This window comes from Schistocerca gregaria, chromosome 10, assembly GCF_023897955.1.
Source record: "Schistocerca gregaria isolate iqSchGreg1 chromosome 10, iqSchGreg1.2, whole genome shotgun sequence".
NCBI classification, from domain to species: Eukaryota; Metazoa; Arthropoda; class Insecta; order Orthoptera; family Acrididae; genus Schistocerca; species Schistocerca gregaria.
This window is the reverse complement of record NC_064929.1, coordinates 149,642,495-149,668,584: the sequence shown is the minus strand read 5'-3', so window position 1 is coordinate 149,668,584 and position 26,090 is coordinate 149,642,495. Positions and strand designations below refer to the sequence as shown.

At 45.0% G+C, this 26,090-nt stretch overlaps 1 protein-coding gene and 1 non-coding gene across 5 annotated transcripts in view; one reads left to right on the top strand and one right to left on the bottom strand.

Moving 5' to 3' along the window:
* LOC126293598 (protogenin A-like) overlaps positions 1-26,090 on the top strand; it is a 450,940-nt gene that overhangs the window by 125,493 nt on the left and 299,357 nt on the right. For all 4 annotated transcript variants that reach the window (XR_007552316.1, XM_049986876.1, XM_049986877.1 and 1 more), the window contains exon 2: positions 16,488-16,741. Coding sequence is in view for 3 of the 4 variants with exons in the window: in XM_049986876.1 (XP_049842833.1) it covers positions 16,488-16,741 (254 nt within the window). In the remaining variant the exon portion in view is untranslated. The remainder of the gene's footprint in view (positions 1-16,487; positions 16,742-26,090) is intronic.
* On the bottom strand, positions 2,682-2,755 carry Trnat-ugu (transfer RNA threonine (anticodon UGU)). The gene has a single exon. It is a non-coding gene; the product is annotated as a tRNA-Thr (tRNA).

Here is a 26,090-nt window from a genome sequence, read left to right as displayed (position 1 = left end):
TTACGTTTTATCCGTGCAGCTGGGTTTTATCACTCACTCTAGTGTGGGCGCTTATGCGTGATTTCTCAGGCTACACCCACTCCAGCGACTTTGAATTGTGACGTGGATACCAAAATAGTGTCTTATGATAACAAGTTGTGTTTGTACCTCTATCAACGCTTACCAGCTGGAGGTTCTTCGTTTGTAGTAGAGTGGTTGACCTTTTACCTGATCCATCAACCACTGTATCTGTTTTTCTCTAGTCAACTTTTTGCTCTGCTCCTTTTAAGTGTCCTCTATTTTGTGTTATTGCGGTGTTCATTTTAGCTCTGTAATGGAAGAGGATGTAGATGAAGATGAAATGTCAGATACGATACTGCGTGAAGAGTTTGACAGAGCACTGGAAGACCTGAGTCGAAACAAGGCCCCGGGAGTAGATAATGTTCCGTTAGAACTACTGACAGCCTTGGGAGAGCCAGTTCTGACAAAACTCTACCATCTGGTAAGCAAGCTGTTTAAGACAGGCGGAATAACCTCAGACTTCAAGAAGAATATGATAACTCCAATCCCAAAGAAACCAGGTGTTGATAGATGTGAAAATTACCGAACTATCAGTTTAATAAGCCACGGCTCCAAGATACTAGAATTCTTTACAGACGAATGGAAAAACTGGTAAAAGCCGACCTCGGTGAAGATCAGTATGGATTCGGTAGAAATGTTGGAACACGTGAGGCAATACTGACCTCACGACGTATCTTAGAAGAAAGCTTAAGGAAAGGTAAACCTACGTTTCTAGCATTTGTAGACTTAGAGAAAGCTTTTGACAATGTTGACTAGAATACTCTCTTTCAAAATCTAAAGGTGGCAGGGTAAAATACAGGGAGCGAAAGGCTAATTACAATTTGTACAGAAACCAGATGACAGTTATAAGAGTCGAGGAGCATGAACGGGAAGCAGTGGTTGGGAAGGGAGTGAGACAGGGTTGTAGCCTCTCCCCGATGTTATTCAATCTGTATATTGAGCAAGCAGTGAAGGAAACAAAAGAAAAATTCGGAATAGGTAATGAAATACATGGAGAAGAAATAAAAACTCCGAGATTCGACGATGATATTGTAATTCTGTCAGAGACAGGAAAGGACTTGGAAGAGCAATTGAACGGAACGGACAGTGTCTTGAAAGGAGGGTATAAGATGAACATCAACAAAAGCAAAACGAGGATAATGGAATGTAGACGAATTAAGTACGGTGATGCTGTGGGAATTAGATTAGGAGATGAGACACTTAAAGTAGTAAAGAAGTTTTGCTATTTGGGGAGCAAAATAACTGATGATGGTCGAAGTAGAGAGGATATAAAATGTATACTGGCAATAGCAAGGAAATCGTTTCTGAAGAAGAAAAATTTGTTAACATGTAGTATAGATTTAAATGTCAGGAAGTCGTTTCTGAAAGTATTTGTATGGAGTGTAGCCATGTATGGAAGTGAAAAATGGACGATAAATAGTTTGGACTAGAAGAGAATAGAAGCTTTCGAAGTGTGGTGCTACAGAAGAATGCTGAAGATTAGATGGGTAGATCACATAAGTAATGAGGAAGTGTTAAATAGAACTGGGGAGGAGTTTGTGGCACAACTTGACTAGGAGAAGGGATCGGTTGGTAGGACATGTTCTGAGGCAACAAGGCATCACCAATGTAGTATTGGAGGCCAGCGTGGAGGGTAAAAATCATGGAGGGAGACCAAGAGATGAATGCACTAAGCAGATTCAGAGGGATGTAGGCTGCAGTACGTACTGGGAGATGAAGCAGTTTGCCCAGGATAGAGTAGCATGGAGAGCTGCATCAAACCAGTCTCACCACTGAAGACCAACAACAAAAACAACAACCCCTTGGTGTTCCCTCCCTCTGGCTGCAGAGGTTACACTTTTACTGTCTAGGCGTTTCACATGTATGTTTGAAATAGGGGACTGATGACGTCGATGTTTAGCCCCTATCAAACCCCAAACCCAACCGCCCAACCCTGAGCGGAGATAATCTCCGACGCAGTCGGGAATCGAACCGGGGCCGTTAGGTATGACATTGAGTGGCGCTGAGCTACCAGGGGCGGACTGTGGTGTGGTGTGTCGAGCAGCGGGACTCGGCGGCACGAGCCGGGCCACGCCCCGAATTTCGGCGGCCGTATCGATCCCACAGAGCCGGGCCGCGTAGCGTCGTGCTGTAGTACTACGGCGGACCACCGCGCCACGCCACACGGCGCAGCTCAGCGCTGGGGGTGCTGCAGTGCCTGGCGGAGGGCATCTGACACTGCCGACCGAGCTGTGGCACCTCCACTGTAGCGAGACTCACACGTGCACACTGTCAGAACCGCTACAGTGACCGCGGTATCGCGACAGGCCGATCGGGCTCCCAAGGACGCCTGCAGAGAGCAGTGTGTGGTCCAGTGTCCTATTCCCTTGCAATCTGTCACTTCTGCCCTCCACAAGAAGTGCATGGAGTGGTGGGAGGAAGACTGGCTGGCGGTGCCGGCCAATAAATTGCGGTTGGTTTTAAATAGAGATGGGGCCCCTCCACGCCCGTACCAACGTGGTGACCAGTTCTGCTGTCACCTCCGTCAACATGTTACTTATCTAATAAATGATGAATAACTGAAACCCTCATCTGCCGACAGGTGTTGTTAATATACCTCGATGCGGACAGCTGAAAATGTGTGCCTCAGCCGGGACTCGAACCCGGGATCTCCTGCTTACACGGCAGACGCTGTATCCATCTGAGCCACCGAGGACACAGATGAATAGCGCGACTGCAGAGACTTATCCCTCGCACGCTTCTCGTGAGACTCACATTCCCAGCTGTCCACAATTCTACATATGTATTGTACCTTATAGACATTTGCCCAATCACTCATTACTCGCGCACGATTTGGCGATTCTCGTAAGAGTTTGGGCAACCTGTGCGCCCATACAACCCTCTCCATCCATCCATTCATCCTTCCATCTCTCTCTCTCTCTCTCTCTCTCTCTCTCTCTCTCTCTCTCTCTCTCTCTCTCTCTCTCTCTCTTTTACTCGTGACCATTGTCATCCACTGCTGGATAAAAGGGTCCTTCAATTTTATTAAAAGTTGTGCTGTAGCAATGTTACCCGCTCCAGTAACGGTTGGCGTCGTTGTGCACTGACCGATGACAGCACTAACAATCAATACACACTGAGGTGACAAATGTCGTGGGATAGCAATATGCACACATACAGATCAATTCTTCAAAATGACAGTCACAATCGAATTATTTATTCTACCGTTCTACCGCCAACCGGTTTCAACTCGCGATGGGGTCACCTTCGGGACAATTTACACAGTAAAGTTATAATATTACACTAACGGGCATTAAAATTGTTACACCACAAAGATGACGTGCTACAGAAGCGAAATTTAAGTGACTGAAAGAAGATGCTGTGATATGCAAATGATCAGCTTTTCAGAGCATTCACACAACGTTGGCGCCGGTGGCGACACCTACAACGTTCTGACATGAGGAAAAGTTCCAACCGATTTCTCATACACAAACAGCAGTTGACAGGCGTTGCCTGGTGAAACGTTGTTGTGATGCCTCGTGTATAGAGGAGAAATGCGTACCATCACGTTCCGACTTTGATAAAGGTCGGATTATAGCCTAGGACCTGGAAGAGCAGCTGATCGGAATGGACTGTGTCTTGAAAGGTGGATATAAGATGCACACCAACAAAAGCAAAACGAGGATAATGGAATGTAGTCTAATTAAGTCGGGTGATGCTGAGGGAATTAGATTAGGAAATGAGACACTTAAAGTAGTAAAGGAGTTTTGCTATTTGGGGAGCAAAATAACTGATGATGGTCGAAGTAGAGGATATAAAGTGTAGACTGGCAATGGCAAGAAAAGTGTTTCTGAAGAACAGAAATTTGTTAACATCGAGTATAGATTTGTCAGGAAGTCATTTCTGAAAGTATTTGTATGGAGTGTAGCCATGTATGGAAGTGAAACCTGGACGATAAATAGTTTGGACAAGAAGAGAATAGAAGCTTTCGAAATGTGGTGCTACAGACGAATGCTGAAGATTAGATGGGTAGATCACATAACTAATGAGGAGGTGTTGAATAGGATCGGGGAAGAGTTTGTGGCACAACTTGACTAGAAGAAGGGATCGGTTGGTAGGACATCTGAGGCATCAAGGGATCACCAATTTAGTATTGGAGGGCAGCGCGGAGGGTAAAAATCGTAGAGGGAAACCAAGAGATGAATACACTAAACAGATTCAGAAGGATGTAGGTTTTAGTAAGTACTGGGAGATGAAGCAGCTTGCACTGGATAGAGTAGCATGGAGAGCTGCATCAAACCAGTCTGTGGACTGAAGACCACAACAACAACACTTCAAATGCTGTAAACTGTGGACGAACCATGAATTCACGACACCCAGCGTGTTTATATATGAATAAAGAAATTATTGTCAAAGACATTAGAGCTAAGAATATGATGTTACACATATTGATAGAAGGTTGAAGGATGTAACAAACTATGAAATTTATTACCTGATGTTAGAACCATACTGTCATTATAATATGCAACATAGTCACTGCACCTTTGGCATCACCATTGATCCTCCCTTCACGGGAATAAGCTCCGCCTTATTAAGCGGCTTGGACGACCTGCCCTTGGCCTCTCCGACCGGTAGGAGGTCATTTTCACTAGGCAGCGTATTGGGCACCGCCACTTTGTACACATTGCGCACATGTTTAAACAGTCCGCCACTTACTTACGAAATGCCAATTTTTCAACCGTTTACATTCCAACATTGGCTTACCGTCTGAGTTATCGTCCGTTTTACCAAATGATGCGCGGACCGTCGACCACGTTTTACTTTTGATCCGTCAAAGCAATATGGCGAAAGCCGTTTAATTTTTAGTTTTGGAGCTCTGTTTCTGTATGTTATCTTTTGTAGCCCTTTCTCCATATCCCCTTTTTTTAGCTGTCGTCTCTTATACCAATCGGAATTGACGTATTGTGGCTTTTTAACTTGGGTTGCGTTGTTGTTGGGGAGGAGACCAGACAGCGAGGTCATCGGTCTCATCGGATTAGGGAAGGACGGGGAAGGAAGTCGGCCGTTCCCTTTCAGAGGAACCATCCCGGCATTGGCATAGAGGTATTTAGGGAAATCACTGAGAGCCTAAACAGGCATGACCGGACGCGGGATTGAACCGTCGTCTTCCCGAATGCGAGTCCAGTGTGCTAACCACTGCGCCACCCCGCTGTCGTTTTTTAACTCATATGTGTCTTTGTGTTCTGTAGTTTTGACTTAGGCGCATATAACCTCAGTTGTTTTTGCGCCCTGAAACAAAACAAACATAGTCACTGTATGTAACATAGTCGTAGTAGTAATAGTAGTTGTAGTAGTTGCTGTTGTTGCTGTTGTTGTTTTTGTTGTGGTGGTGGTGGTGGTCTTCAGTCCTGAGACTGGTTTGATGCAGCTCTCCATGCTACTCTGTCTTGTGCAAGCTTCATCTCCCAGTATCCACTGCAACCTACAGCCTTCTGAGCCGGCCGGTGTGGTCTTGCGGCTCTAGACGCTTCAGTCTGGAACCGCGCGGCCGCTACTGTCGCAGGTTCGAATCCTGCCTCGGGCATGGATGTGTGTGATGTCCTTAGGTTAGTTAGGTTTAAGTAGTTCTAAGTTCTAGGGGACTGATGACCGCAGATATTTCCATAGTGCTCAGAGCCATTTACATAGTTCAGAATCTGCTTAGTGTATTCACCTCTTGGTCTCTCTCTTCGATATTTACCCTCCACGCTGCCCTCCAAAACTAAATTGGTGATCCCTCGATGTCTCAGAACATGTCCTACCAACCGATCCCTTCTTCTAGTCAAGTTGTGCCATAAACTCCTCCCCAATCCTTTTCAATACCTCCTCATTAGTTATGTAATCTTCCCATCTAATCTTCATTCAGCATTCTTCTGTAGCACCACATTTTGAAACCTTCTATTCTCTTCTTGTCTAAACTATTTATCGTCCACGTTTCACTTCCATACATGGCTACACTCCATACAAATACTTTTACAAACGACTTCCTGACACTTAAATATATATTCGATGTTAACAAATTTCTCTTTAGAAACGCTTTCCTTGCCATTGCCAGTGTACATTTTATATCCTCTCTACTTCGACCATCATCAGTTATTTTGCTCCCCAAATACCGAAACTCCTTTACTGCTTTAAGTGTCTCGTTTCCTTATCTAATTCCATCAGTATCACCCAACTTAATTCGACTACATTCCATTATCCTCGTTTTGGTTTTGTTGATGTTCATCTTCTATCCTCCTTTCGAGACACTGTCCATTCCGTTAACTGCTCTTCTAGGTACTTTGGTGTCTCTGACAGAATTAAAATGTCATCGGCGAACCTCAAAGTTTCAATTTCTTCTCCATGGATTTTAATACCTACTCCAAATTTTTCTTTTGTTTTCTTTACTGCTTGCTCAATATACAGATTGAATAACATCGGGGAGAGGCTACAACCCCGTCTCTCCCCCTTCGCAACCACTGCTTCCCCTTCATGTCCCTCGGCTCTTATAATTGCCATACGGTTTCTGTACAAGTTCTAAATAACCTTTCGCACCCTGTATTTCACCCCTGCCACCTTCAGAATTCGACAGAGCGTATTCCAGTCCACACTGTCAAAAGTTTCTGTAAGTCTACAAATGCTAGAAACGTAGGTTTGCCTTTGCGTAATCTTTTTTCAAAGATAAGTCGTAGGGTCAGTATTGCCTCACGTGTTCCCACATTTCTACGGAATCCAGACTGATCTTCTCCGAGGTCGGCTTCTACCAGTTTTTCCATTCATCTGTAGAGAATGTAACTTAGTATCCGTCTCTATTCGACAGCCGTCGACAGATAGTGTTTCGCGGGTTGCCTATCGTCGTGTTTTGGCAGGCTTCTACCAGTTTTTCCATTCATCTGTAGAGAATGTAACTTAGTATCCGTCTCTATTCGACAGCCGTCGACAGATAGTGTTTCGCGGGTTGCCTATCGTCGTGTTTTGGCAGGCGCGTACCTCCGTTGCAGCGACTGTGGTTGAACCAACTCCTACTATTCAGCGCAACCAACCCTTCTTACAGATTTTAACGTACTGTCAACAGACAACTATGCCACTTTACTTCCCTGTTTCAAGCGCCGTGTTAACTGATCCAATCGAAGAGGACACGAATAATGACAACTCTGGGGGACTACAACTAACCATGAAGTCGTGACAGAGTTGTATCTCCAACATTCGTCTGTTTGACGTCAACGTTTCCTGCGTGCTGTTCTACATGGACATGTACAACTGTTGGACAAAAATACGGAAACACCGCGAGGATGCAGTCTTGAACATGAAGACCGATTCTAGCCAAGCCTTCAGGTTACGCTGTTTGTTTGACCACGAATGGCCCATGTGCAGTGTTCTCTATACGTTAAAAGCGTCGTCCATGAAGAGAACAGTGTTCAGTGTAATTGTGAATGCTTTATGTCGGAGATAAGTGACTTGGAACGTGGGAAAATTGTTGGTGTTCGTATTATGGGTGTTTGCGTAACCAAGGTGGCGGAAGTGTTTGGTATTCCAAGAGACTCCGATTGAAGATTTATACCGCAAATAGGGAAAGCGGAAAAAATTATGCGCTGAGTCACAATACATCCAATAGTGTTTAGGGAAGAGGACATCATCTTCCGTCCAATACCCACGTGGGTTCACAGAGCGTAACCATAACGCACGGGTGTTGATCGAAACTACCGATAACAGAGCTAGCAGTCTGCCTCTGAATTGCTTCCATGTCTTTCTTTAATCTTGCCTGGTGGGGATCCAAAACACTGGAGCAGTGGTCAAGAACGAGTCGCACAACTCTTCTGTACGCAGTCTCCTTTACAGGTGAACCGCACTTTCCAAAAATTCTCTCAATAAACCGATGTTGACCATTCACCTTCCGTGCTACCTACCTTCCGTGCTCGTTCGGTTTCATATCACGCTCCACCCAGATATTTAATCGACGTGGCTGTGTTAAATTCCACGCCATTACTGCTGTATTGGAACATTATTAGATTGTATTAGGGTTGGAAAAAACCGACAGATTAAAACCGATACCGGTATTATAGTCTACATAACCGATTCTTTTCGGTGATTTTAGTGTCAGTTACAGCATGGTGTTTTTTTCGTTTTTTGCTAATAAACAGGTACAAATACCGCCTTACCTGTTTTCCATAGCGGCAGTGCTATAATTTTTGATTTTTATATTAAAGTTTTTTAAAACTACTAATGTACATTTCTGAAATTTCCATTGCTTTGAAATATTGGTTTATTATAGAAAGTGGTAATTGATATCAGTACTGTTTTAACAATAAGGCCTGTAGTTAGAAATTAACAAAACACACACACACACGGATTAAGAGTCGGTACAGTTTTTTTTATTTTTTTTTTATTTTTTATTTTATTTTTTTTTTTTTTCCATCAGTCCATTGACTGGTTTGATGCGGCCCGCCACGAATTCCTTTCCTGTGCTAACCTCTTCGTCTCACAGTACCACTTGCAACCTACGTCCTCAATTATTTACTTGACGTATTCCAATCTCTGTCTTCCTCTACAGTTTTTGCCCTCTACAGCTCCCTCTAGTACCATGGAAGTCATTCCCTCATGTCTTAGCAGATGTCCTATCATCCTGTCCCTTCTCCTTATCAGTGTTTTCCACATATTCCTTTCCTCTCCGATTCTGCGTAGAACCTCCTCATTCCTTACCTTATCAGTACACCTAATTTTCAACATTCGTCTATAGCACCACATCTCAAATGCTTCGATTTTCTTCTATTCCGGTTTTCCCACAGTCCATGCTGTACTCCAGACGTACATCCTCAGAAATTTCTTCCTCAATTTGAGGCCGGTATTTGATATTAGTAGACTTCTCTTGGCCAGAAATGTCTTTTTTTGCCATAGCGAGTCTGATTTTGATGTCCTCCTTGCTCCGTCCGTCATTGGTTATTTTACTGCCTAGGTAGCAGAATTCCTTAACTTCATTGACTTCGTGACCATCAATCCTGATGTTAAGTTTCTCGCTGTTCTCATTTCTACTACTTCCAATTACCTTCGTCTTTCTCCGATTTACTCTCAAACCATACTGTGTACTCATTAGACTGTTCATTCCGTTCAGCAGATCATTTAATTCTTCTTCACTTTCACACAGGATAGCAATGTCATCAGCGAATCGTATCATTGATATCCTTTCACCTTGTATTTTAATTCCACTCCTGGACCTTTCTTTTATTTCCATCATTGCTTCCTCGATGTACAGATTGAAGAGTAGGTGCGAAAGGCTACAGCCTTGTCTTACTCCCTTCTTAATACGAGCACTTCGTTCTTGATCGTCCACTCTTATTATTCCCTCTTGGTTGTTGTACATATTGTACATGACCCATCTCTCCCTATAGCGTACCGCTACTTTTTTTCAGAATATCGAACTGCTTGCACCATTTTATATTGTCGAACCCTTTTTCCAGGTCGACAAATCCTATGAACGTGTCTTGATTTTTCTTTAGCCTTGCTTCCGTTATAAGCCATAACATCAGATTTGCTTCCCTCGTGCCTTTACTTTTCCTAAAGCCAAACTGATCGTCACCTAGCGCATTCTCAATTTTCTTTTCCATTCTTCTGTATATTATTCTTGTAATCAGCTTCGATGCATGAGCTGCCTTATTTGACCGTAAGTCCTCCAAAGCTCTTTTAAATTCCGATTCTAATACTGGATCCCCTATCTCCTCTAAATCGACTTCTGTTTCTTCTTCTATCACATCAGACAAATCTTCACCCTCATAGAGGCTTTCAATGTATTCTTTCCACCTATCTGCTCTTTCCTCTGCATTTAACAATGGAATTTCCGTTTCACTCTTAATGTTACCACCGTTGCTTTTAATGTCACCAAAGGTTGTTTTGACTTTGTACAGAATTACAGACTCAATAATCAACCTGTTCCCAAGTGGTGTGACCTATTACATGAGATGGTAAGCGTGTACCTGAGTGTGCAAAACTCTGCGCCACACCTGGTCTGTATGGCATGTCACTTGTATTGCAGAATGGCGGCAGCATTTCACAAAGTGCAGTAGCTGTGAATGTTCCATTTACTTTAAAAAAATTCAGAATGGGAGGAGGCATAACCGCCGTGTGACTTCACAGAAGGAGAAAACGTCCAGTGTTCCTTTGAAGGGAAGCTAAATTCGACTGATATACCTGTAATTTTATTGACGTTCGATTATCTTACAACAGGCTCTAGATACCGGCTCCCAGGTTCATGCCATATTCCTCAACTTTCGAAAGGTGTTCACAGTTCCGCACTGTCGCTTGCTCCAAAAATACCCGCTTACCATCTATCCAATGACATATGCGGTTGTATAGAAAGTTTTCTAACAGACCGAGAGCAGTATGTCGTCCTGAATAGGGGGACTTTAACAGAAACATTAATATCAGGTGTGCGTAATAGATCCGCTGCTTTTTACGATTTACATAAACGATCTGGTTGACGGTATTGACAGCGGCCTGAGACTGTTTGCCGATGATGCTGTGGTCTACATGAAGGTAGTGTCACAGAAAAGTTGTGAACAAATCAATGAGGATTTGCAGAAAATAAATGCGTGGTGTAATGACTGGCAGTTATCAGAATGAGATTTTCACTCTGCAGCGGAGTGTGCGCTGATATGAAACTTCCTGGCAGATTAAAACTGTGTGACCGACCGAGACTCGAACTCGGGACCTTTGCCTTTCGCGGGCAAGTGCTGTACCAACTGAGCTACCGAAGCTCAGTTGGTAGAGCACTTGCCCGCGAAAGGCAAAGGTCCCGAGTTCGAGTCTCGGTCGGTCACACAGTTTTAATCTGCCAGGAAGTGTCACTGGCAGTTATGTCTCAATGTTAGTAAGTGTAATCTACTGCGTATAAAAAAACGAAAATCCCCATTAATGTACGAGTACAAAATAAATGCTCAGTCTTTGGAAGCGGGAACATCCGTCAAGTATCTGGGTGTGACTATTCAAATTGATCTCAGATGGAATGATCAGATTACGCAAGTAACGGGTAAGGCGAACTGTAGATCGCGGTTTATTGGTAGAATCCTGAAGTGATGCAGTCCTTCAACAAAGGAAATAGCGTACAATACTTAAGTTAGTCCAGTCTTAGAGTATTGATCGTCTGTGTGGGACCCTTACCAGTTGGGTCTGATTCAAGAGATTGAGAAGGTCCAAAGAACAGCGGCAAGATTCGTGACTGGTGTATTGAGCCATCGCGAGAGCGTTACAAATCTCATAGAAAGTTTGAAGTGGGACACACTTGCAGATAGACGACGCGCTAAACGGAAGAGGCTGCTCACTAAATCCCAAAATCCGATCTTCACCGAGGATATAGAGCATATATTATTACCACCAACTTTCATAACACGCAATAATCACGTTTCGAACATAAGGGAAATTAGAGCTCGTACTGAGGCGTTTAGTCAGTTTTCCCTCGCGCGATCCACGAGTGGAGCAGGGCTGGGGGGAGGGGGGGTAAGACTTTGGCGCGAAATGTGCCCTCTGCCACACACCGCTTGGTGGCTAGCGGAGTATGTATGTAGAACCTCTAGATAATGACTGAATACACATTTTCGTTGGCGGCTCATTTTGTAGAATTGACACCATCAAAAACTGTCGATGCAGGGAAGCGATCAGCGTGTGACCATCCTCTCCCGCCGTCGCTGCGCCCGTCTACACCATCTCCGCCATCTTTGCCGGAGACAGAGAGACCGATTTCTGCCGTAGCCACAATCATTCCTGATAGCCTACTCCTTCCGCTTGATCAGAATTTTTGAACCAAGCTTAAACACCGGCTAAACCCGCTGGACAGAACAGGTGATTAGGATTGTGGAAAGGGCCAAATAAGGTGTAGGTCAGGTTCACTCAAAATTGTAATTTATTGTAATCTAATAACACCTTTAAACGAAAACGGCACATAGCCGAATCTTTAGAATTACGAGTTTCAAAAAGGCAATTATTTCATGGCTGAAGGCCTCCAAACAAGAAATCTTAAAGCAACAAGATAAAGTAATTAACACACACACACACACACACACACACACACACACACGCACACACATGCGCGCGCGCGCATAGCGACGCTGAGAGGTTCAAGGCAAGGGTGGATAGACAAACATAAACAAGATGCAATGCAAACGGCTGAAGGCCCACAATAAAATTTTCAAGATTTTAAAATAAAATACCGTAACATTTCAAAGGCAGAAGGGCGCAATTTTGTTATATATATACAAAGATGATGTGACTTACCAAACGAAAGTGCTGGCAGGTCGATAGACACACAAACATACACATAAAATTTTGTGTGTATGTTCGTGTTTGTTTGTGTGTCTATCGACCTGCCAGCACTTTCGTTTGGTAAGTCACATCATCTTAGTCTGCCCTCGTTCACTTAGATGAGACAGGTGGTGAGCAAAACCACACTTGATCCGTCGGAACCCAACCAGGGATAGCCACGGACCGATTGATAAAATGGCTTGCATGCCACCAATTGCTACATGAGAACTGAAACACTAAAAGCTACGAACGTGGTTATCCACAATCAAATATATATTAGCTGTCAAAACTACACACCATGTTGGACAGCGACAACAGGTGAGGAAAGGACGCTGCCTAAAATTACATTGGTGCCCAAGGCAGGTAACCGGAACACTAACGGCCACAAGGCAGAAAATTCCGCTGGTGCACTTCAATTGTGATCAACCTAAACAGTTAATTGCACCGCATTGCGGCTAAATCTCAGCAGTAGAACCACTCGGTGTTGCTCACAAGTAAACCTCCCCTACAGCAAACCACCAAAGCGAACCACCACAACATGAATGGGCGTGGCTTCAGTAGTTGAAACCACTTCTCAACTTTGACGTCCTGGGTGGGTGAACCACGAAGCTCGTAGCGATCGGACAGCTCCACACACGCTCCGACTCTGCGCAGGGACCGCCAGCGGACCCAGCCGACTGCACCGCGCGGAGATAACCTGCCTGGTCCGCAGCAACCACATGCCATAGCGTCTACAAAAATGTATCGACAGCAATGTTTGTGTTGAAAAATAGCTAAATGTTCAAGCTGTAAACTGATGTAAACCATTGTAGAAATAAACAAGTCTATGTACTTTAAAAAAATGGGTGACCTTACTTTTGGGATTACCCTCGTAACACTAGTATCGTCTGCAAAATGTACCAATTCTGTTTGATGAACATTTGAGTGGGATAACTATACAGGGTCTTTCACAAGCCTCATGACAGGCTTCTAGGGGCTGTAGGTGGGATAATAGATTAAGTTTAGATCGTTGAACCCTGTCCGGAAACGTACCGATTAGATGTAAGACCGTGTCACTTTCAAATCTCCCCTTGACGGTACACCCAGAGCGGAGACATGTGGTTTGTGAGCCGTGTACTCTACGGGATACCATACTCGTCGTCGGTTTGTTTCCTGCGTGGCGAAGGAAGTCCTCTTCAGAGTGTGAAGCGCGGCGAGTCCGTGGAGCGCCGTAGTCAGCCCTTTCTAGTTGCGATCTCATCAGTTTATCGCAGTCACTGTTGGAGTCGAACGAAACTGGTGTGTGACAACCTGAGGAGGTCCGGAAAATATTCTCGATATGTGAGTTGTGCAGCTATACTATTCGTACGGTATCCTGAAAAGAGAATTTAAAAATGAACTCATATTCAGACTATAGATCCAAACGGTACATTTCAGGCGTGGTTTCGTTGTTAAAACTTTATCGACTTACGAGGAGAACACGGCAAATGCCGATTTCCCAGAAACTTCGCTCAATGGAAGAGGAGTCAGAATAAGAGAAGGCGTGTCACTGCTTACTCATAGAGACTCGACCGTTTGTGAGAAAACGACGGTCATAGTTTCCGAGCTGCTTCGTGTGCCTTTTAGCGAGTAAGTAGTTCACCCTAAGCGGTAGCTACCGTAGCGACTTCACATTTTTGCGCCCCATGTTCAAAAACCGATTATTATTTCCCACGACCGTGGAATATTACTACACGAATGATTCCCAACGTAGGCTATATTGCAATAACATTGCCCTCATTCGTTTACTGGTCGTATGTCTGATGGAAGAATAACAAAGCAGTAAATGAGAGAATAATTTGAAATGCTTTTCGGCGAAATTCCTGTAATGTATCCTGATTCATAAGCGGTTTTCGTGATCCACTGTGCGTGGTTTGAAGCGAAACTATTGCCAATGCGTGAAATCGTCAGCAATGTTAATACAGTTTCTTTCCTGGCGGATATGCACACGAAGAAATGTCACTGTGGCAAGCCTGCCTTTGCGCATTGTTCGTTGTGTTCGGTATTTGTATAAGTCGAATGTTTCTGCGATCGGTATCGTCCAAGGGAATGTACCAAATCTTCCTGAAGAATAAAATCAAGAATGAAATACAGGGTGTTTCAAAGAGAATATACGGGGCGTGAGTCGTGCTTGGGTAGCTCAGATGGTAGAGTACTTGCCCGCGAAAGGCAAAGGTTCCGAGTTCGAGTCTCGGTGTGGCACACAGTTTTAATCTGCCAGGAAGTTTCAAGAATAAACTTATTTCGAAGGCGTATGTTTATTAAGCTTTAAGACATACAAATATGAAACTTTACACACATTTACGAAGCTCTCAGGTTCAGATTACTACAATGTGTCCTCCATCAGCGACACGAACAATATCACATCGATACTCAAATCCCTCCCATACTCCGCAAGCATGTCCTTCGCCATTGGTGTTGTGGCAGTACGGATCCGGTTCTTCAACTTTTTCACGTTCTGAGGGAGTGGTGGTACATAAACGTCCTCTTTAACGAAATACCACAGGAAGAAGTCGGAGGATGTCAAATCCGGTGACCGTAGAGCTCAGCTGAGACACGCTAAGTCGCCAGCTCCTTCAGGACCAATCCAGCGGCTCAAGAGAGTTTCATTTAGATAATCACGCAGTTGACGACTCCAGTAAGGGGGTGCCCCGTATTGTTGAAAAATGAAGTTGTCTTCGTGCAGCCAGTTTTGTAACATAGCGAGATGCTGCTGACCGTTAACCCTGTTTCCATCAAAGAAGAATGGGCCGAAACAGACGATCGGGATATCGCACAAAACACACTGACTTTGCGCGAATCTCGTACATGTTCAGTGGCTGCATGTGGGTTCTGTAGACCCCAGATTCGAACACTGCGTTTGTTTACCTGACCACTAACATGGAATGTCGCTTCATCACTGAACACGATGCGTTGTGCGAAAGTGTTACCATTGTCAATAGCATCAAGAATCTCGTTACACGATTCCACATGTTTGCGTTTGTCATCAGGACGCAGAGCTTGTAACAGCTGTAACCTGTGACGCTTCATAACCAACCGACGTCTCAAAACACGCCAAATTGTTGTTGTTGGCAGTTGTAATTTCCGACTGGCACCAGGAGTTGATTTTGAAGGACTTCGCTGGAAATCAGTTTGAATTCGTGCAACATTTTTTTCAGCAATACGAGGGCGGCCAGGACTCTATCCTTTACACACATATCCTATATCTAGAAACTGTCGATACCATCTGCGAATGTTCCACCCATTTGGAGGATCAATTTGGTACCTCAACCTGAAGCGTCTCTGCACTGTAATCACGGAATTGCACTTCTCAAACTCGAGAACAGAAAATGATTTCTGCTGCGGAGTAACCATTTTAAGTGTATGGCGGTTACCGTGCAAAACAGAAGACAACGCTAACCACTGTCTCACCATTTTGGCTGACATTATTGCCCGCTAAAAGGCATCTAAATTATGTCGAAAACTTTTACCGTCGTTTTCTCAGTGGCGGTCGTGTATCTGTGGATAAGACTAGACGCGTGTTATCTTGCTTCGACTCCTCTTTCGCTGAGCGAAGTTTCTGGGAAATCAGGGTGTGGCACTTGCCGTGTTCTGCTCGTAAATCCCCTCCACAGCCCCTAGAAGCCCGTAAGCTCCTAACACGATTTGTGAAGAAACCTGTAGAAGCAATAGAAATTAAACCCGGTGAGTCTCCCTTTGTTATTTCCCTCGTGTCACCATTTTTTTATCATTATTTGAATTATTCGGCCTACTTCTGGTAAACCTTCCGGGATGTAAGGTCGTGGTCCATGAAACTCTTCAGCTCCTAACGTTTCGTCCAGAGCTGCGCTGGACATCTTCAGAAGGGTGTTTCTCCTCCGGTGAGTCTTGCCGAGTCGGCAAGATGTCCAACGCGGCTCTGAACGAAACGTTAGGAGCTGAAGTGTTTCATGGACCACGACCTTACATTCCGGAAGGTTTACCAGAAGATTTGTCATCCGGTCGTGAAAGCCTTCATACTATTCGGCACACTTTTTTAAAAATCTGTTTGTTAAGTTTGGTTCAGACAAGTTGTTTGTAGAAGTTGAGTTTTGCTAAGAGAGTGACAACGAGCAGTGGATGCAGGAGTGGCGTTGCTGTTGCAGGAGAGGCGTCGGCGCCGGCGGCGGGCGCTGCGCCGGCGGCGGGCGGCGTCGCCGTCGGGGCCGCCTCGGCCTCCGGCGGTGCGGGGGCGGCGCTGCGCGCCTGGGCGTCCCGGCGGCGGCCGCTGACGCTGGGCTGCCCCCGCGCCGCCCCCGCCGCCCCCGTCGTGGGCTGGCTGCTGCACGACCGGCCGCTGGCGCTGCGGGACGACGGCCGGCGGTCGCTGCTCGCCGACGGCTCGCTGCACATCGCCAAGGTGAGAGCTCCTGACGATGACGCCCGAGCGCTGTCCGAAACGTCACCGACCTGGCTCGTCTCTCCCACGGTTCTAGCGCAGCACCGCACCCTTCGCCAAAGTACTGATTCGAGTTATTTACGACACTGTTTTTGACGTGGAACTGTCAACAGGACCTCAATGGGATCCTGTAATGGACGAATTTCCTATGGTTGACCATACTAATGTTGGTACATCCATAGTTGGAGGATAGTGGGGCGTCAGCTGGAAGAAATTCCTCCAGCTCTATTGTGTCGATTTTATTTTGACAACTAGTTTCAACGTTGTAACAACGTCATCTTCAGGCCCATACACCTGTTGAAGTCTACTGCGTGCGGTTGATACTAGACGTCAGTGGTGAGATACGGACGTGCTCCGTGTGGAAGGTGGTTAGTAACTCAAGCACTAACCCCTAACTACCTTCCACGCGTTGAAACTAGTTGCCAAAATAAAATCGACATCTTAAATACAGCTGGAGGAATTTATTCATTTTCAATATATACTAATGTTGGTAGACTTTCTTGGAAAACTGTTTTTTCAAATCAAACCTACTTTGAATGACACATAAATTGTCATATTTTCTTCAAAGTGTTACTTAAAGTGTGTTCGGGAATTCCCGTTACAGACTTCGAGGACTGAGTACTTCGTATTTTGAATAAGAACCCATGTCCGAAAGTTATCGACGATACAGGATGTCAAAGTTGCAGGCACCGGCGCCTGTAAATGTACAGTAATCGGCCAGGATATTATGGCCACCTACCTAATAGCCGGTATGTCCATCTTTGGAACGGATAACAGCGGCGACGCATGGTGGCATGGAAACAATGGGGCCTTGGTGGGTCGCTGGAGGGCGTTGGCACAACACACACACACAGACACACACACACACACACACACACACACACACACACACACAGACCAATTGGAACTCTGCACCTGTGTTCCTCGAACCACTCCACCAAACTCCTGGCTGAGTGAGGTGCCGCATTATCTTGTTGAAAAATCCACTGCAGTTGGGAAACATGATCGTCATGAAGGAGCGTACGTGTTCTTCCACCAGTGTAAGATCCTCCTTGGTCGTCATGGTACCTTGTACGAGCTACACTGAATTCATGGAGGCCGACGTCACCGTTGCAATTCACAATATATATAAATGACCTTTGCGGATGATGCTGTAGTATATCGAGAAGTTGTAACGATGGGAAAATTGTACTGAAATGCAGGAGGATCTGCAACGAATTGACGCATGGTGCAGGAAATGGCAATTGAATCTCAATGTAGCCAAGTGTAATGTGCTGCGAATACATAGGAAGAAAGATGCTTTATCATTTAGCTACAATATAGCAGGTCAGCAACTGGAAGCAGTTAATTCCATACAATATCTGGGAGTAGGCATTAGAAGTGATTTGAAACGGAATGGCCATATGAAATTAATCGTCGGTAAAGCAGATGCCAGAGTGAGATTCATTGGAAGAATCCTAAGGAAGTGCAGTCCGAAAACAAACGAAGTAGGATAAAGTACACTTGTTCGCCCACTGCTGGAATACCGCTGGCCGTTGTGGGATCCGTACCAGATATGGTGGATAGAAGAGATAGAGAAGATCCAGTGGAGAGCAGCGATCTTCGTTACAGGATCATTTAGTAATCGCGAAAGCGTTACGGAGATGATAGATAAACTCCAGTGGAAGACTTTGCAGGAAAGACGCTCAGTACCCTCGCGAAGAGACCACGAGGATAATACCAGAGAGATTGAAGCCCACACACAGGCATACCGACAATCTTTCTTTCCACGAACAATACGAGACTGGAATAGAAGGGGGAACGAATAGAGGTACTCCACATACCCTCCGCTAGACACCGTCAGGTGGCTTGCGGAGTATGGATGTAGATTGTTCCCTTGAGCATAATGGAACTACCGTCAGCTTGTGCCGTCCCGCAGTGTCAAGGAGCTGTTCCCATCTAAGATGGCGGATCGGCGCCCTTCCATGGGCACGGTGAAGAAGTTATCGCTACTCATCAGACCATGCAACACTGCGCCAACTTCCAGTGCCGATGGGCAGCTGCCCATTTCAGTCGTAGAAGACGATGTAGTCCTGTTAACATCGATACGTCCGTCGGTCGCCGGCTGCGGCGGCCCATCCTTAGTGTTCGGTGCCCTGTTTGTTCACACACACTTGTTCTCTGCTTACCATTAAAGTCTGATGCTAGTTCCGCAGTTGTTTGCCGCCTGTCATATTTTACCAGTCTGCCCATCCTGCGACCTCAGATATCCGTAATGAGGGGTGGCCACCCAAACGCACGACGTGTGGACGTGGTTTCGCCACTTGTTGAAGACACTCACCACGGCTCTCCTCGAACACGTGACAAGTCGCTCCGTTTCCGAAATGCTCGTGCCGAACCTGCGGCCCGCCATAAACTCAGATAGACCGCGCCTTGCCCATTCTACACATGGACAGCACGCTCATCGAGACTACACGCATCGTTCGTGTGTGTGACTAGCAGTCAATCCCCGCCGGGTTATGCTGCTATCGCCTGGAGCGATTTACATCGGTAATAGCACGGTGGTCGTAGTGTTCTGGCTGATTAGTGTATGCAGGGTGTTACGAAAAGGTACGGCCAAACTTTCAGGAAACATTCCTCACACACAAAGAAAGAAAATATGTTATGTGGACATGTGTCCGGAAACGCTTACTTTCCATGTTAGAGCTCGTTTTATTACTTCTCTTCAAATCACATTAATCATGCAATGGAAACACACAGCAACAGAACGTACCAGTGTGACTTCAAACACTTTGTTACAGGAAATGTTCAAAATGTCCTCCGTTAGCGAGGATACCTGCATCCACCCTCCGTCGCATGGAATCCCTGATGCGCTGATGCAGCCCTGGGGAATGGCGTATTGTATCCCAGCCGTCCACAATACGAGCACGAAGAGTCTCTACATTTGGTACCGGGGTTGCGTAGCCAAGAGCTTTCAAATGCCCCCATAAATGAGAGGGTTGAAGTCAGGAGAGCGTGGAGGCCACAGAATTGGTCCGCCTCTAACAATCCATCGGTCACCGAATCTGTTGTTGAGAAGCGTACGAACACTTCGACTGAAATGTGCAGCTCCATCGCGCTTGAACCACATGTTGTGTCGTACTTGTAAAGGCACATGTTCTAGCAGCACAGGTCGAGTATCCCGTATGAAATCATGATAACGTGCTCCATTGAGCGTAGGTGGAAGAACATGGAGCCCAATCAAGGCATCACCAACAATGCCTGCCCAAACGTTCACAGAAAATCTGTGTTGATGACGTGATTGCAGAATTGCGTGCGGATTCTGGTCAGCCCACACATGTTGATTGTGAAAATTTACAATTTGATCACATTGGAGCGAAGCCTCATCCGTAAAGAGAACTTTTGCACTGAAATGAGGATTGACACATTGTTGGACGAACCATTCGCAGAAGTGTACCCGCGGAGGCGAATCAGCTGTTCACAGTTTCTGCACCCGCTGTACATGGTACGGAAACAACTGGTTCTCCCATAGCACTCTCCAAACAGTGTCGTGTTCAACGTTACCTTGTACAGCAGCAACTTCTCTGATGCTGACATTAGGGTTACCGTCGACTGCACGAAGAATTGCCTCGTCCATTGCAGATGTCCTCGTCGTTCTAGGTCTTCCCCAGTCGCGAGTCATAGGCTGGAATATTCCGTGCTCCGTAAGGCGCCGATCAATTGCTTCGAACGTCTTCCTGCCGGGACACCTTCGTTCTGGAAATCTGTCTCGATACAAACGTACCGCGCCACGGCTATTGCCCCGTGCTAATCCATTCATGAAATGGGCGTCAGCCAACTCCGCATTTGTAAACATTGCACTGACTGCAAAACCACGTTCGTGATGAATACTAACGTGTCGATGCTACGTATTGATGTGCTTAATGCTAGTACTGTAGAGCAATGAGTCGCATGTCAACACAATCACCGAAGTCAACATTACCTTCCTTCAATTGGGCCACCTGGCGGTGAGTCGAGGAAGTACAGTACATACTGACGAAACTGAAATGAGCTCTAAAATGGAAATTAAGCGTTTCCGGACACATGTCCACATAACATCTTTTCTTTATTTGTGTGTGAGGAATGTTTCCAGAAAGTTTGCCCGTACCATTTTGTAACACCCTGTATACAATCGCACGAAAAAGTATTGGCACATGTGCGTATTTATCGTATCGATACGATACTCGCTGTTACGAGTGGTTCACACGGTTTAACCCTCAGTTGGTAAATCCATCTCTTTGTCGGATATAAAAGCTCTCAACATATTGTTGGCAGACTTGCATTGTTACTTGGATCTGATATTTCAGCTATGCTTCATTCGTGAGTTGAACTTCTACTGAGTGGTCCTCATTGTGTCATTTCCACGACAGTATTGTTTTACTCGCACACAAACGTTTTACATCGTCTCACTGGCGGATATTACTGTAAAAGTAAGATTTTTACTCTGTCTGAAATACGGATATTACTCCAACCGAGTAAGTTTTTTTCTGTTATACTCTTTACTTTTCAAGCATCTCATTACTTGTAGAAGGCTATTAAAGGAGGAATACCGTTTGTGTCGCAAAGAAGCAAAAGAATGGTGCATAAGCCTTTAGAGCAGTTTGAAGAAAGCGATGATGGTCATCATTCAGACGATTCTTATGTTCTTGAGGAAGATCACATATCACATTCAGACCATGACAGCGATTCTGAAATAGGTGTGAATGATATTCTCTGCACGTTCGAGAATGAACAAGATAGTGTTGACTCTCTTGAGAGTAGGGAAAATGATGACACCGAAACTGACACAATTTATCATGAGAAGGTGAACTATTTCTTTGCATGTATATCAAGATATTTGAGAAAAGACATGTCAACTATAGAAACTATTTCATTTGAAACAGAAGTATTAAATTTTATGAATTTGGCAAAAGAATATTATCGTTTATAAACAATTTTATGTAAAACCTAGTAGTTAATTTTATAATTTTTTCGCATTGTATTGCAAAATGTTATTCAAAGACAACAAAAATATTAGTATTAACTTTTCATCAAGCTTTTAAATTGTTATTTATTTTCGGTATTCACTACAAAATACTAACGCGAATTCTTTACAAACGACTGGAAAAACGTGAGGCAATACTGACCTTACGACTTAACTTAGAAGAAAGATTAAGAAAAGGCAAACCTACGTTTCTAGCATTTGTAGACTTGGAGACAATGTTGACTGGAATACTCTCTTTCAAATTCTGAAGGTGGCAGGGGTAAAATACAGGGAGCGAAAGGCTATTTACAATTTGTACAGAAACCAGATGGCAGTCATAAGAGTCGACGGGCATGAAATGGAAGCAGTGGTTGGGAAAGGAGTGAGACAAGGTTGTAGCCTCTCCCCGATGTTATTCAATCTGTATATTGAGCAAGCAGTAAAGGAAACAAAAGAAAAATTCGGAGTAGGTATTAAAATTCATGGAGAAGAAGTAAAAACTTTGAGGTTCGCCGATGACATTGTAATTCTGTCAGAGACACCAAAGTACATAGAAGAGCAGTTGAACGGAATGGACAGTGTCTTGAAAGGACGATATAAGATGAACATCAACAAAAGCAAAACGAGGATAATGGAATGTAGTCAAATTAAATCGGGTGATGCTGAGGGAATTAGATTAGGAAATGAGACACTTAAAGTAGTAAAGGAGTTTTGCTATTTAGGAATTAAAATAACTGATAATGGTCGAAGTAGAGAGGATATAAAATGTACACTGGCAATGGCAAGGAAAGCGTTTCTGAAGAGGAGAAATTTGTTAACATCGAGTATAGATTTAAGTGTCAGGAAGTCGTTTCTGAAAGTATTTGTATGGAGTGTAGCCATGTATGGAAGTGAAACATGGATGATAAATAGTTTGGACAAGAAGAGAATAGAAGCTTTCGAAGTGTGGTGTTACAGAAGAATGCTGAAGATAAGGTGGATAGATCACGTAACTAATGAAGAGGTATTGAATAGGATTGGGGAGAAGAGACGTTTGTGGCACAACTTAACCAAAAGAAGGGACCAGTTGGTAGGACATGTTCTGAGGCATCAAGGGATCACAAATTTAGCATTGAAGGGCAGCGTGGAGGGTAAAAATCGTAGAGGGAGACCAAGAGATGAATACACTAAGCAGATTCGGATGGATGTAGATTGCAGTAAGTACTGGGAGATGAAGAAGCTTGCACAGGATAGAGTAGCATGGAGAGCTGGATCAAACCAGTCTCAGGACTGAAGACAACAACAACAGCAACAACAACAACAACATTCACCAACTAAGGGTTAAAAATGGCCGGATAGGAGTTAAAGACGAGCCTCGTCCAGGACGCCCTTCGACGTCTACTAACGACACTCATGTCAAGAATGTCAACGAAACTGTGCGTGCCAACAGAAAACTGACTGACTGAGAGGCTGCAGAAGAATAACAGTTGGATCGTGTCATCAAATCCTGACACAGCGTTTTGGAATTCATCGTGTTGCCGCCAAGTTCATCCCACGGCCCATCAGTCAAGACCAGAAAGACCGTCGCCTCCCACTGTATGAAGAGCTTTCGGATCGCGCAAATGAGGACGAGATGTTCCATTAGACAATCACAACTGTTGATGAGTCGTGGGTCGACGATTGTGATGTTGACCCCAAGGTCCAGTGTTCGCAGTAGGTCGGTAAAGGTTCTCCAAAACCTAAAAAAGCTAGTCAGGTCATGTCAGATGCCAAAGCCATGCTGTTACGAGGGTGAAAACCTTAAATATTTTTTAAAATATTTTTTACTGTGCAGAAGTGGTACAAAGGTGTATCACTTTTCAACATAATCTTCCCCACGCTCAATGCAAGTCCTCCAGCGCCAACAAAGGGCATAAATTCCATTAGAAAAAAAAATGCGTTTAGCGGTCCGCGCAACCACACATGCACCGCGTGGCGTACCTCTTCATCAGAACGGAACTTCTTTCGTCCCATTGCGTCTTTGAGTGGTCCAAATATATGGAAATCACTTGGGCCAAGGTCTGGTGAGTATGGTGGATGAGGAAGACACTCAAAATGCAGGTCTGTGATTATGGCAAATGTTGTACGGGCAGTATGGGGCCTTGCATTGTCATGTTGCAAAAGGACACCTGCTGACAGCAATCCACGTCGCTTTGATTTGATTGCAGGCCGCAGATGATTTTTTAGGAGATCTGTATACGACTCACTGGTGACAGTGGTCCCTCTAGGCATATAATGCTCCAAAATGACGCCTTTTTCGTCCCAAAAGAGAGCCAGCCGAACCTTCCAAACTGATGGTTCTGTTCGAAACGTCTTTGATGAGGAATGACGCCATTCCTTGCTAGCTCTCTTCGTTTCCGTTTGGTGGACGTGAACCCATGTTTCGTCCCCAGTAACGATTCTTGCAAGGAAGCCATCACCTCGTTCAAAGCGTCGAAGAAGTTCTTCACGTGCATCAAAACGTCTTTCTCTCATTCCAGGAGTCAGCTGCCGTGGCACCCAACTTGCAGACACTTTGTGAAACTGGAGCACATCACGTACAATGCGGTGTGCTGACCCATGACTAATCTGTAAACATGCTGCAATGTCATTCAGTATCACTCGGTGGTTTTCCTGCACTATGGCTTCAACTGCTGCAATGTTCTGTGGAGCCACGACTCGTTGTGACTGTCATGGACGAGGAGCATCTTCCACTGAAGTCACACCATTTGCGAACTTCTACTCTCTTCGTAGACTTACTGCTGTGACAGACATGCATCACCGTAATGAACCTTCATTTGTCGATAAATTTCAATAGCTTTCACACCTTCACTACGCAATAACCGAATAACAGAACGCTGTTCTTCCCTGGTGCAAGCCGGAAGTCGGCCGGCCTTCTTTATACTGGTACTGCGACGGTCTGTGTGCATCTGCGCTATGCTGCCACCTACAGGCCATTCTGTACGCTGTTTGTAGCACGCTTACCAACTTACCGGATAACGGCGCGAAATTTCGATTTGTTATTACAAATTTAAGGTTTTCATTTGACTCACCTTTATAGAGTTTTTTTTTACTTTGAAGGATTAATTAATCACAATTTCGTGAGCCAGGGACAAAATGTTAATGGATGGTACTATCGGGACGCGATGCGACGCCTGCAAGAAAACGTGAGAAGGAAACGGCTTAAAATGTGGCGAGACAATTTACAGCCCTTGCATCACGATAACGCACGCGCACACTCATCCCTCTTGCCACGTGACTATTAGACAAAAAACGAAATCACTGTACTGACTCTTCCTCCGTACTCTCCAGACCTGGACGCTGCAAATTTTTTTCCCTTATTTCCGAAGTTGAAAAGTCCGTTGAAAAGACGGAGATTTTCAACGATAGACGACATAAAAGAAAATTCGCAGACGGTGTTTGGCGCTATGTAGCAAGAGGCGTACCAAGGCTGCTTCCGGAAGTGGAAACGGCGTTGGAAGCGGTGTGTCAGTTGTGGAGGACAGTATTTCGAAGAAGGCTATGCACGGAAAATTAAAGGTAAGCGTAGAAAAATATTGTGGACAGAGTTCGGGAATATTGTGAACAGGCACCGTATGAGGAAAATCGTGACTCTTGCGTGTGTGCTTTCGTCCGTAGCCTTCGTCCCAAACCTTGTACGTTAGGACGCCAGTCTTCCAGTTGGACAATGTGGCGCTCTTAATCCACATTTAAAGGGACCTGCCTTTCGTTACACGAATTGCAGATTTTGCCCAAGTGTTTCTACACTTCCTTCACCGAGCGAGGTGGCGCAGTGGTTAGCACACTGGACGTGCATTCGGGAGACCGACGGTTCACTCACGCGTCCGGCCATCCTGATTTAGGTTTTCCGTGATTTCCCTAAATCACTTCACGTAAATGCTGGCATGGTTCCTTTAAAAGGGCGCGGCCGACTTCCCCTTCCTTTCCAAATCCCATGAGACCGATGACCTCGCTGTTTTGTCTCTCCCCCCCAAACAACCCAACAATTCCTTCCGCCGTTGTCTCACGGGACGTGAGAACGCACGTGGACGGGAAGCGAAGTGGCGTCAGAGCGTGGAATTCCACGTTCCACTGCAGTGCAAAGCGTGAAATGAAGTCTGGCATGTCTGATTTTTGCCTCGTGGAGAGGAGCGTGACCAGTGAGATGCGACATCGTTTTTACGTCACAAGCCGAACTTGCGAGACGCCATATCGCATGAAGTTAAGCTCAGTATTTGGTGGATTTTCTTTACCTTAGAGTACGTGTTACGAAAATAGGCTGTTTCAAGGCATCAGTAAACTGGGGACCCGTTTTACATACGATTTGTTACA